This window comes from Borostomias antarcticus (genome assembly GCF_949987555.1).
Source record: "Borostomias antarcticus genome assembly, chromosome: 3".
Lineage (NCBI taxonomy): Eukaryota > Metazoa > Chordata > Actinopteri > Stomiiformes > Stomiidae > Borostomias > Borostomias antarcticus.
This window is the reverse complement of record NC_140236.1, coordinates 5,008,815-5,022,820: the sequence shown is the minus strand read 5'-3', so window position 1 is coordinate 5,022,820 and position 14,006 is coordinate 5,008,815. Positions and strand designations below refer to the sequence as shown.

General features: G+C 44.2%; 1 protein-coding gene across 1 annotated transcript; it reads left to right on the top strand.

The window, feature by feature from the left end:
• The first annotated feature begins 1,326 nt into the window (after positions 1-1,326).
• Positions 1,327-5,400, top strand: LOC311307445 (uncharacterized protein). Its single transcript, XM_084436245.1, has 4 exons — positions 1,327-1,468; positions 2,026-2,662; positions 3,252-3,368; positions 4,403-5,400. The coding sequence occupies exons 2-4, from the start codon at positions 2,051-2,053 to the stop codon at positions 4,850-4,852; spliced, it is 1,179 nt and encodes a 392-aa protein (XP_084292371.1). The 5' UTR covers positions 1,327-1,468; positions 2,026-2,050; the 3' UTR covers positions 4,853-5,400.
• Positions 5,401-14,006: the final 8,606 nt, after the last annotated feature.

The following is a 14,006-nucleotide window of genomic DNA, read 5'->3' as shown; positions in this document are numbered from 1 at the left end:
GTGTGACTTTTACTGACAAACTGCTGAGGAGAGCGGTTGTCACGTGACAGCGGTACCGGACCAATATGGCGGCCGTATTTTGCGCCGCTCAATCCATTACGAGCGACAGCAAGCAACAGTCGACAATGCTAGATAGCTCTCGCTAAACTAGCAGCTTCACAGAGAAAGCACAGTACAGGGGACAGAGCCGCGCTCTGCGACTGGAAAATACAGAACTGAATCCGCCTGCGAGCTGTTAGGCGACCACAGTACCTGTAAAGGCTAACTCGAAACGTAGGTCACACAAACCTTCACTGGGAAGAAGGCGAGAATAAAGTAATGCTTCTTCTTCTTCTTCTTCATTTGGTTTCTGGCAGGCTAGACGCCGACGTGGCGTATTGCTGCCTTTCCCTGGCCAGACACTGTACTGCACCCCTCCCAGACCCTCCCACCCTAAGATGTAGGCCAGTAGCGAACATAAATCTTGCCACCGCCCTCCCCACCTCACACTGGTGACTCCCATGGCCCAAAAGGACCCTCAGAGACACAACTGCCTCCCCCACCCTCACTACCTGAGCATACATATCTGCCCTCTCCCTCCTGTACCTCCCGCACTCCAACATGACATGCCTCACCGCCCCACAGCTACACAGACCATCCACATGTTTACCCATCCAGGCCAGGTCCCAGGCCAGGCCACAATGACCAAGCCGAAGCCTGGTCATCATGACCTGTTCCCTCCTACCCCTTCCCAGGGCGCCCCTCTCCCCCCTAACACTCCCCTGGATCCCATGGAAATGCCTCCCTCTCGCCTCCACCTCCCACTCTGCCTGCCACCTCTCCATCAGCACCCCCCGTATCCTACCTCTCCACTCCACCTCCCACTCTGCCTGCCACCTCTCCATCAGCACCCCCCGTATCCTACCTCTCCACTCAGCTACCCCCAGATCCACCCCCACCCCTACCACCTCCTGCCCAAAAGCCCCCTTAGCAGCTGCATCCACAGCCTCATTCCCCTCCACCCCCACATGAGCCGGGACCCACATAAACCACACCCTACACCCCACCCTCTCCACCCTGTACAGAGCCATCACCAGTTCAAGGATGAGATCGTCTTGATGAAAACGCAACTGGGGGATATGGATGGCAGAACCAGCCTTCCCACTCCGGGGGTCCACCCAACCATCTGTGAAGACCTGCGCATGCGCCGCCCACACACTCCGCAACCTTTTCCTCACCAGCAGCCCAGCCGGGCCCCGTCACGTGTCCCTAGTCCGTCCTATCAGGACAGAGTCGTATAAAGCTTCCGTCGTAGGGTCCGTTTCACATAGAAACGAATGTTTGAAAGATAACTCTTGTTGTGCTGAGCTGTTTCGGATTGCATAACGCCAACAAGGCTAGTGTGGTTTTTCTTCAACCACAAAATTGTAGAGGAATACAGCTTTAGAAGAATACACCTGGTACCAAGTACTGCGTCAAGTCCATTAAGGTAACGTTACATCTAGGCTAGCTAGCTAGCCAGCCACATTGGCTTTCTAAACTTTTGAGCTAACCTAGTTGGACTAACGTATCGTTATCTAGCTAGGGGTTACAGCTGGTGTCAGTTCGCACCAGGCTATACGTGTACATTGAACATGTTTGTGCTTGGGACATTACTTTAGCTAGTTTTGTAGTCTACGCTGCAGCAGTGACTCGTCTAGCTAGCTAACTTTAAGATAACCTAATTTACATAACTTGGCTAGCTAACTATTTAATCTGTACGTTAACGTTAGAATGGACTATCAACGTTGTATGCATGGTAGTTTCAGTGAATCTAGAGGGTTTTAGTTTTGTATGTCGTCACCTTTTTCGCTACTCCAGAGTTTGCAGGTCTGCAAATAGCTTAGCTTTGTCTACTTCGCTACGTTTCCACGAAGTGCGTCTAAACATGCAGCAGCCAACGCTTGTATGCTAACATTAGCCAGCTATTTAAGCAATGCAGTCTAGACACTAGGATGTGAGCTTTATGGTAATGTTTTTAACAATGTCCTCTACTTCATCCCACAGTTAGATTCGGTGTTGCTAAAGTAAAATGGATAATATGCAGGGCGAAGACACACTGGGCAACTTTGAGGTTTACATCCCCGAAGAGGCGGAGGTGAAAACCATCCCCCTGTGGACACTGCCAGTCTCCACCTTGCGAAGGATGGGTCTACCCAGCTTACCCTGTGGCAGTGCGAAGGAACGGTCCCATGCCTCAGCCACATGGATCTCGCCAGTGGTGATTCGAGAGAGAAATTGTTCACCAACCAAGTGCGACACACAAGACACAGCCAAAGTGAAAATGACCTCACTGCTGACCCACGAGCGGACGTCAGCCTCAGGTCCCTACCTCATGCCCTTCGTCACCTCAAGCTGTACAGCCTTTAGTGTCTTAGGCAAATTCCTGCCCCACAGGGAAAACCCAAAGCAGCATTCGCCTGGCAGTATGAACCCTATCCCCTGCGGTGAACTGCCTCGCCCCTATCAAGATGCCGTCATCATCCACCACGGGCGAATCTATCTGTCGGTCAAGAAAAGCAAATCAACCAAATCGGTCAGAGGCACGTCAAACTCCTGTTTGAGTTCTCCAGCTTCGTCTCCTCTTCAGACCACAGAGAGAAATCTCGTCTCTCCACCACCTGCGGCTGCCAAGAGTCAGGAGGTATGGCTCTGTCCCTCACAGCCATTCAACACTGACACCCCCTGGTAGATGGAGGGAAGAACTCCAAACTTGTGTGTGTGACAGAATAGAATACTATGTACACGTAGGCTATAGAAAGCATCGCACCAGGGGCAGATAAATGGGCTGAATCTGTTAAAATTCACCATTCAATTCAACACCTCCGGTGTACACCAGAAACTGAAACGAACAATTTCTTTCATGCCAGAAAACGCACTGAGCAATTAAAGCATGTGCTAAAGCATGTGCTGGTAACACATGAGTTTGATTTTAAGTGTCCTTACTGAGTGAATGTAGAACTGATTGCGTCTGCCAAGTAGCCTACATGATATTCACACTGTCGACCCAAAATTGCACTAATATATATGCTGAAAAGGACATTTGGTTCTTAGAGAATTAATGATTGCAATGTGGATAATGTATAGCTGCTATTTTACAGCTGGCTTTGTCATTTGAGAATGAGCTACAGCAACATTAATACGAGCAACGATGCACGTCCTGTGAAGATGTACGTTTTCACATGCGCTTAATGTGGGTGTTAATTCTCATGTCTCGTCTTCATTTCCCTTAGTCTTGTCCTGTTCCTCCTGATTATAATGCAGCGATGGAGAAGACATTACTGCAGAGATTTGGTGTGACCAGACAAATCTATGTGGCCTTAACCAGAGTCACCCAGTCTGCAGATCATGTGAGTATAGAAGCTGTCCGAAAACCTTAAATGGTGCCAATTGAAATGTTTGCCATGATGTTTTCTGTGGTGAAAATAATATTTAGGCCTTAAGATGTAAAGAGGTGGTGTAGGTTTTTGTGTTGCATTTTCCCAAACAGAAGTTCGTTTTTGCATTGTCCTGCCCTCTTCTGGTGTCATGCCCTCTATACACTGTGCGATTTTGAGCTGTCGCAGACGAAAGATTACCAGTCGTGGCAAATCTGTGGTTGTGACTCCAAAACTGTGGTCTTGCATCGCACTGTGGGAGAGGTTCAAAAATGACCGATGTCACGGTCTTGCGACCAAAGATAGCCTGTGATCTGGGATGATCATCTCGCAGTGTGAATTCTGCTACGATCTACGTCAACTAATAAACAAATAGAAAAACATAATGAAATGACGCACTAATCAGTGTGACCACACGCTAACCTCAAATGTGAAAACAACATGGAGGCTAGACACACAAAAAAAACACCCACAGTGTGGGATTCAAATAGAGATATTGCTTACTGAGTTGTGGCAAGAGGCCTTGTTTATATGGTGTATCCTCACCATTGACAGTATCACAGGTCAACCTCAGTGTTGCACGCTGATGACACTACTTTTTTTTTGTTTTTGAGGGCGAGGGTTGTGGAGGGTAGCTGCTCGTAGTCTATGATTCAGAAGAGTCTCATCACACAGTGTACATGCATGGTCGTACCCAAGATTACAGATTTGTGTTGCACAGTGTGACTTGCAAGAAACTTATAAGATTACGAAAATTGCACAGTGTATAGAAGCTATTAGGCATGTCGCTTATATATATGTAATGCAGTGTAATTTGATCAATGCCTGTTTCTCCTTTTTTTAAATGGGACTACAGATGAAAACTAGCCGCCTTGGCTAATTCTGGTACATTTGTTAATGTACACTGTCCCTACCAAATAAACAAACAAACAAAATATCAGATTGTGAAGAAAAACAGGATTTGAGGTCATGTCTGTGATATGTCTGTACTTTCACCCCAACAACAGATTGAGCAAGAGAAAGCCAACAACCTAAGCTGTTTCCAAACTGGAAGTGAGGAAGAGATTTCCTCGGACACTGAGCAAAGCAATGTGGCGGACAACAGTGAGCAAGGGGAAGGCGCTGGGGATATGTCCAACAGCGAGGAAGTGGAAGGCGCTGGGGATATGTCCAACAGCGAGGAAGTGGAAGGCGCTGGGGATATGTCCAACAGCGAGGAAGTGGAAGGCGCTGAGGATGTGTCCAACAGCGAGCAAGTGGAAGGCGCTATGGATGTGTCCACACGGGACAGTGATGAGAGTTGGACGGCAGAGTTTCCACAAATGTTGTCCTTTACCCCCAACATGGGCCTGCGCCACACCTTTGACTTTGAACAGTCAGCCCGGGAGGAAGCGATCGACCGCATCAGAGCCAAGCTCCGAGAGAGCGAGGCTGCCCTCAACAACCTGCCGAGATGATTGTTCAAAGGCCGAGTCGGCACGCTCACACACTAATACGGTTCAATTGGCGTTACAGATATAATGGTCACAGTTGTAATCATACTGTAATAAGTTAGGATACAGATATCCCCTGGAGAAATAAAGGTTACAAGTTATTACTGTATTTCTTACCCTGTTATATACAGTACATGGAGGCCAAGGAAGCAAGAGGCCAAATTCTCATTACTTTAACCTGTAGCTGCGAAGCGCAGTCAGATGGTCAATGGCTTGCTTGTTATGTTTATTTTCTTCTGTCTTATTACCATTGTGGTGATGTCCAATATACTGGGACCAATGTCTGTACAATGACATCGCTTTGTTCTTGTTTTGGTTTTCGCTAGCAAGTTGTTTCCACACAAGCAGCATATCTCCACAACAACTCTGCCTATCTGCTCTGCTCTCTTCCTCCTTGCCCTCATGCTGCGATGACGGGGGCAGTGTCCTTCTGTCTCTTGTTACTCATTTGAAATGCATTGATGGAGATGATGTTTTACCCTTTCCTCTAGTCTGTAATGGAAAAGAAGCAGAAGAAATAAACTTGGGAGATTTACCGTCATTAAATTTACCATATTGTGAATGTATGTATGTGGTCAGAGGTCTATTGTATGTGCCACAGGAGTGATGAAGATATTCAGTAGAGAGCAATTGCCAGACATGCCAATCCTTGGCCCATTGGTAAACATCTAATGCCAGACCCTTTGGATGTCTTATTTGGGCAGGCTGTGTCTACGTTACTAATCACAATTAAGTGCCATTCTAGACGGATTGTGCTTAACAGACGGGGTCTGGGTACACATTTTTCATGACTCAATTGATAAGCCACCTGAAATGTTATTTTCTAATGAATGAGACCTCCGTGCCATCATGAACTGACACTAAACCAAGGGGCTATAATCAGACCTCTCTAATCAGCCTATGGGGTAGTGTTTGAAGTCACTTGTCCATACAGACCATTTTAAGAACAGCAGGACAAGTTCCTCACTGACAACAGGACCTGATATGGAATACTAGATTATGTGGATGTCTGCCTTTCGTCTGCGGCTGGGGGTACGGAGGGAGGGAACCACAGCTCTTCATGCTCTTCCCGCCCCCTGGCTGGCTATAAGACAGCGGCTCCAAGGCCTTGGAGACACTGCTGGAGGGAAGGACCAGAGCAACGGGCAGACAGAAAGGATGTACTCAGAATACTCACAGCGCTGGCCGTCTGCGAGAGGAAGTGCACCTGGGGTATGTACAGTTTGGTGGTCAACTGGCAGGGGGAGGGGGCTTTTTAAAGCAAATTCAACAAATGCCAGGCTAGTTGCTCTACAAAACGATGTGATGGTTGTATTAAGGTGCTCAATCTGGTGTTGGGACGCACACTTGTTAGGGATGAATGCTTGATGCTCCTGTAAGGCATTCCTCACAGGATGACTGAGAAGAAGGGTATTGTTTCTTTAAGTGTTTCTCTCTTGGGGAATGTGGGGCCGTTTTATGCTCGTGGGTCATTGTCTGCTTTGTATCCTCTGGGTTTGCAAGTCAGACAGGCATTGATCAAATTAACCTCAAATACCAGGTTTTGTCATAAGTGATACTCTTAATACGTAGATCTGAATAATGATTCATCATTATACCATTTCTTACAGTGCAGTGCGTCAAAGGTTGAAGCATGCTTTGACAATTTATGTTGGTATGTAGAAGAGTGAATTCAGAGTATTGAATTTGAGTAATAACTATTCAGTATTGTTAGATGTAGATGTGCATATGACCTCAGTCCATGCCAATCACATTGTCTTATTTACAGGCTCTACAATACAGCTTTGAATGGTACACAAAGTCAATGTCTGGCAGCTCAATGCATGAAGTATGGAGCCATGCACTGCAGTACTGTAGGTCACTGTAGAGATGGAGCCCATGTCTTTTGAGTTTGATAAACCAACCAGTTTGAGTGACAGTGTGAGTGTGGGAGACTGTTATATTCCAAGGCTACCTCCTATCATACATAATGTTGTCCTAGCCGAGTTGAGTTACAAATCTATATTTTGTAACTTGCTGTACTAAAACAAGCATCAAGGTTGATTGAGCCCAGCGGTGTCACCTATTACTGTGCTCTTGGCTTGATTACTTCAAATGGGAGGGAGCTAGTGTTTGTGGTTGATCTTTCTTCCAATAAACATATTGTGTGGGTGCACAGGCTTTCCAAATTTCCATATGAGAAGCCTGCACATATACAGAAACAAATATGTATTCCACGTATCTTCATATGATGGTGATTAACCATATATTTAACGAGCAATGCTTCAGGTTGTATAGAGTGAAAAGCCAGATGAGTGGTATTAGATATTGAATATTGATGTGTATTGAAACACTGATGCTTCCCCATCCTCAGGTGAGCTGTAGGAGCATCTTTGTTCTGTTCTCCATGCTGTGTCTGGCGTCGCTACTGGAGCCTGTAGAGTCCAACAAACCTCTCTGTGGAACAGAACTCATTGTGGCCCTGAAGTTTGTGTGTGGAGACCGAGGATTCTATATAGGTAAGAGCCTGATTCAGACAGAATTGTCAACTTGTTAACACTCACACACGTTGAGATCTTCAGTCTGGCATTGACTCCGCGTTAACCGATTCCTGTAGGGGAGGGAGGTTTGATTTTCTCTAACCAATCACTAGAGACCAAAGTCCCCCCGACCAACATCCCCACACCGCTCATTAAACGGATCATTTTTTAATCAGAGAAACTGCTGTTTCATGTCACAATGGCAGACCAAGAATTGAACTCGGTGGAGTGGGCGCATTCAAAGGTCTGGACTCAGTCTAGAGTCTCTTGCTGCTGTAACAACCTCTTTATGAGGTCACCTGGAACTGTTTCTGTCGACCATTGTATTGCTAGAGAGACCACATTTGTCTTGTCATGGCAGCTCATTGTGACCTCTGCACCCGCACTCCTGACAAGAACAAATTCTCTCAGGTTTTATGAGAATTGACCAAACCGTTTGTCAGTCACCAAGCTCAATGATTCCATCTACCAATGAGACTGGTAATACTCAGTGTTACCCATCAGCCCTTTCACCTAATACCCTTTTCCGTTCTTGCACCAAGGACACTTCCACAGCTCGGTATCATGTGTTTTCTCAATCCAATGAGATGCCAGTGTGTTTACAAGAACATTTATCCTCAATATACTCAATATGTGTCAAGGATATATTAACACAATTATGTCATGAAAAAGCACAGAGAGAGAATCTGGACTTATTTAAAATACCTGGCTCTAAACTTCAAGCAAGTTATCAATTCAGAAATATTTCAAAGGTGCAGTAATTTCTCTCACAATCAGTTGCTTTTAAAAATTGTTCCAGTTAAAAGTCTGTTTGTTTCCACAGAATGTGCTATATAAATTAAGTTAGATTTGATTTGAGTTAGATTTTGCCAACATGAGAGTGATGTTGTCACATTGTTGTACAGTAACATTTCTTACCGCTGCAACTGCTGTTTTGAAATCAACCAGTTATATGTATGTAAAGGGTGAGGTGGGAGCCTTTTTTACTGGTAAACCAATACACATACTAGAGTTCTCTAGTATCACATACTGTACCACAATCTGGTCTGTTATCTTATTCCTGTCAAGATCAGTGGACCACACTGGTGTAGATGCTGAGCTGTGATTGTTGAGGTTGGTTACTCTTCTCTGTTTTTCACCTCAGGGAAACCCAACCGGTTCAGAGTTCATCATCGGTCGCGAGAGCCTCGCATTGTGGACCAGTGCTGCCATAAGGGCTGCAGTCTGAACTACATGGAGACCTTCTGTGCCAAGCCTAAGAGGACCGGCCACTACGCCACACCTACACCACCACAGCAAGTCATAGTGAGTGACCAGCAGCAGTAGAGTTGCCATTCAGACATCAGCATCTTAGAATTGCTGAAATATTCTACAAACAGGCGTTAGTAGGTGATGGAGTAAGGGCCAGAGCATCCCCAGGGTGTTTACTAGGTACTACTGTATGTTATCTCAGAACTTCTAAATGATTCCTTTGTCCTGTTGTTTGCAGGAGCAGCAGTTTCAAACAGTATTTCATAGGAGATTAGTGAAACACCTGGAGACAACCAACGGGGCCAAAAGACAAACACATCGAGGCCCGAATCAGAGACAACAGAGAGACTCATCACTGTGGAGCACCGAGCCCCTAACCAGCAGTCCTCCGACAGTCTCAGAGAATCCTCTTTCAGTGATAACACAGCTTTGACTTTTTGGGAGCCTGCATCTGTCTCAATATCCTTATCCTTAGTATAGTATCTACATATCTTTATTACTAAAGATACCAAGACACTCAGTTTGATCTGAATACTGTGTGCAGTCCTCAGTTTTAACTTTTATGCCTGTCAGTGAAACTGTGACAAAGTCAGATGCACGTATGTCATCTCTACTATGTAGGGACCCTAACTGATAGAGCCTTGAATATCTGCACCAGTGTTTTGTACAGTACCTGTTCTATGCATTCCACTGCTATCTGCACTGTTTCTTTTCTGTCCATGTGTATTTATACAAGTTACAGCATTTTTTGTTTGCTTGTGTATGTTTTGAAGCAGCCAGTCATCATACAGTACATCTGTACTAAATACAGATATTGAATTTCTTTTCTTTTATTGCTATAGATAACCTTTTCACTATATGACTTTCTACCCTCATGAGTTTGCAGTGTGCTGTCACTGTGCTGCTAGGTACGTTTGTGTTAAAAGTGTGCGAGAGACAAAAATATTTATTACAATGTATCTGCTTTTCAAAGTGGATAGTGGATGTATGGAGAGTGATAATGTTAGAAAGCTTCTATATTATGTTCGGCTAAAATGTTTGAGATAAATTTGGGATATAAGAATGTAGTGTGTCATTATGTTCAATTGTGAAATGTGAAATCTTGACTGGTACAATGTTTAAAGCAATACAGTGTACAATGTATGCCTGCACTTCTTGTCGTCCTGTGTTTTCATTTCAGTCAGTAGGTAAGAATCCTCCCAGTTTTGATAACAAGCAGCAGTTGAAAATTCGTATTCATCACTGAACATTGTCGCTGTACTGTACTTTGAAAGCAGATGTCCTCTCATCTTTTGCTATAGTGTGTTCCAGCTACTCAAGTGGCTGCATGAGGCTAGCATAGCTCAGCACATCTCAGAGAGAGAGAGGGGGGGGGGGGCAAGGATGAAGCAGAGCAGAACAATATAAATGTACCTCTTGACTGCCCGCTGCCAGCTAGTGCAACTGTTACAAACCACAGTGATGCTCTAAGGTTTGTCATTATCTTCAAGGTCTTTATTAGACAAGATGCCATTGTAGTTCTGTGGATGACGCCTGCCCATTATCCACAGTGGTTTTCATAGCATTACCATTCATTGTTGCAGTCTTTTTTGTTGTCCCTGCTTCGATCCCACTGTTCTCAACATTCTCCAAGTGTTTCTGGTCCTTCCAAGAGATGGCTAGCAGGCTGACTGGATATTCTGCAGGATGTTGACAGCATTTGATGCAATATAGTCCTAGCTAGAGGGCGCCAATGGCATAGCTGGCGATTCTCTATGCACCTTAAAAGTGATGACATTAATAAATTGTCCGATAAATCAGATTTACTGTACATCACAACTGCAGGACTGAGACTTATAGGGACAGCAAATACATTCGGTTCAACTCACAAACGACAACAGCCAAAAACTAGCCTTTTTAATTCAGCAACACTGTATCAGCTGCCAGGGGCACTTGATAAAGCCAGCACCCCTCTGCGTCACGACTCCAGATAGCACCTTTCACACAACATTAAAAGCATATTTGATGTTCTGCTGCTCGTGACTTCTTTTCCACTTACTGTATCAGCCCATGAAATCATCCTTTTCCAGTGTTTTGATAAGAAGTTGTGCATATGTACCATGATGGTGCAGTATACATTTCCTTACAGTATACATGTGACTTTTCCACTATATGGACACATAAACACGCTACAGCAAGGCTGACAACTTTACAATTAAGTTTGGAGTGAGATTTGTTATTGGTTGGTGCATTTTATGAGTAGGGCTTCTGTGACAATCCCCTCCACAGGGGTCAGAGTCATCACTCCTCAACCCCCATGAAATTTGTTTACATTACAGTCATTTAACCGACGCTTAGCGTAGTGGTCGGGAGGGGGTATAGGGTTTGACCATGGCCTGAAAGTAGGTTTAAAAGGTTCAGCAGCCAAATTCACAATTTTAAAGCATTTAGGCTATAGATGAAAAGCCAAGCTAATAATCATGGTCAATGATGAATAAGTATGGTCAGCATACTTGCCAACCTCCAGACATCATAGCCTAAATCTGGAGGCCATGTATGTATGTGTAGTATGTATTTGGGCCCCACTGTTCCTGTCTGTCCATCAGTGTCCCTCTCTCCATCACTGTCTTTCTGTCCCCCCATTCATTGTCAATGGTGGCTGGTTCATCAAATGATCTCAGGTTTTGAGGAACTAGGCACCCACCCTTAAGCACCCAAAGAAGCGCAGTGTCGAGTGTGAAGTTGATTGGATGAGCTATTCTCAAGAAAGCTGCAAACAGAAATACCAGTCCAAACAGGCACATTTTGAACAGGCACTGCACTAGTCAGTTATACATCTCTCATGGTCAGTTGGCAGCCCTGAACTACATTATCTAAAGTTTCACACACATTCTCTTCTTTCTCCCAAGCAACAACTCAACAGGTGTGAGCCAATCCAAACCAGGCAGCTCCAGATACAGCAGGCCCTTAGAACAGCCAAAGAAGAGTGAACTGGCCTTTTTTAAATTCAATAACAAAGTAACAGCTGCACGGGGCACTTGATAAAACAGCTGAGGAAAGAACCTATCTTCCGCGTCACGACACCAGATAGCACCGTTCACTCCCTTGGCTCAGTGCGAACCTTTCTCTCCGATAACGCCCTCACTTTGATTTGATCCTCAGGGCCGCATTAAAAACAGTGTCGTAGTCGACAGTGCCGTGTCGCTACATTGTTTAAATCTAGTTCCTTAACCTTTTGCACAGAGGGTAATTCTCAGTTGCATTTTGACCAGCTCAGCAAATCTGACATTTGAAGACACTAGTGTGTTTTCAGATAGCCTACCTGTTGTGGTAATGGATGGTATTATACTAAGAGTTATAGTGAAAAGCACATTTGACATGGGACATGTCCCAGATAACAAGTGGATGTGTAATGATTCTGGGCCATATATGGGCCGGAACTAAGCCACAAGGGCCAGATCTGGCCTGTATATGGCCCAGATCCACTTGCTATCTGGGGTTTGACATGTTTCAGGTAACACTGTCCTCAAATACAGCCACAGTCAACCAAAAGCCCACCTGCTTGTTATGTTCCTCCATTTGGGACTGCAGTGCACCTAGACCCCCCTTTCTACTCTGGCACACAGCTGCATGTGTTGTTGAAATAGGCGTTGAGTCATGACAATGTGAATGTGCCCAATATGATGGGCAGCTTTGAATTGACAGTGCAGCTGAGACTTTAGACAGTTTTTACTGTTTTCACTGTACTGCTGTAAATAGTAGGCCTACTGATCGTGCCTTTTTTGCTGCCCTAGTGTGTCTTTTTTGACTTACTATTTTTCTGTGCTTAGCCTACTGTATGTGTTGTCTCTATAGCTGCAACAAAGTAACTTCCTCTCGCCTTTCACATTGTGTTCCCTAGCTATATCACCTTCTTTATTTCATTCCCACTTAGTCATACTGGGAAAAACTACAGACAGATCTTCCTATAGGAGGGACAGCGGAGAACCACTGAATGTCTAACATACTGTACGACTCCTGGTTGGGTATCAACAAACAACACAAGCCTTTCCATAATGTAGGCTATGTCATACACGCTTGGTTTGTTTGTCTGGCTGTCTGTCTGTCTTGTATTTGTTTGTTTGGCTCATTTGTTTGCCATATATTTCTTTGTTTGGCTCAAACTATTTTGGTTTGGTGAGGAGACATTATGAAATGCACAGATGCTTTGATTAGATGTTGATTATAGTAATATCCAAGCCAAGTGAGTGGAGAACACACAGTGACAGAATACTATATCTCTGTTATTGTATCAGAGAGCACCTCAAGGACGGACAGTAGGCTATGAGCTACAGCTACAGCTAAGAGCGAGACATAGGGTAGAGGTGAATTATAGGCCTAGGCTATATAGCCTATATGGGTCAAAGAAATGACGTATACATTTTGTGTCCCGAGGCCATCAATTTAACACAAAAAGATACATATGTATAAATATAATTTTAAATCACTCAACTCTAGACCTACCCTTCTTTTGACTGAGAAATATTTGTGTTATAAAATATTTGTTTCAAAGTATTAAATTATTAGGCCGTGTTCACACTAGACTTCCTTTTTTTAACGGCCAGCGCTTTTTTTTTTACATGCAACCCTATGGGAACGCCTTTTTGACAGCTGACCAATCAGGATGAGGATATCTGGGGAGCGTGTACGGTCCCTAGTAACCAACCTTGGTTACCAGTGCCCCCAAAAGACTTCAAGATGGATAGCCTACCGGGAGCTACTGCCGTTTCACACTTCACGGAGTTATATGACATGAGTCACAAACGATACATTTATGAGGTTGTGATATCATTTAGTTGACGTTAAGGATGATTTTGATAACGGTCGAGTCAACGTTGGCTAGAATGTAGGTTATTCCCATTGTTAAAAGGTTATAGACACTCGCGCAGAAGGCAACGCTTTTTCAACAACAAAAAAAGAAAAAAAAGAAGTTTAGAGTGAACACGGCCTAGGGAGCTTAGCTCTAAAGTGGCAAAATGTTATTCTGTATAACAAGAAAAAAAAAAGACAAAAGTGATATTAAAATGTAAAACTTCATCCTAAAAATATAAATGAACTAGAATGGCATAATTGTGTTGTGAGTGAATAGTGTTTGCAATAATAGTCTATAGCCTAGGCTAGAAAAATGGGTGACCTATATAGGCTACTGTATATAAACAATATTTTAAAACTTGAATAGCCTAACTTTAGTCCCGACTTTTGCACTTCATCAATGTCATTCAGTAGCCTATATCAAAGGTAAAGAAGCTTCATATCACATGAGGGTGTTTGGTATTTCAAAGAAGAACCCTTGAAGACCCTCTATCATGTCATAAGGTAAGAAAATCTCT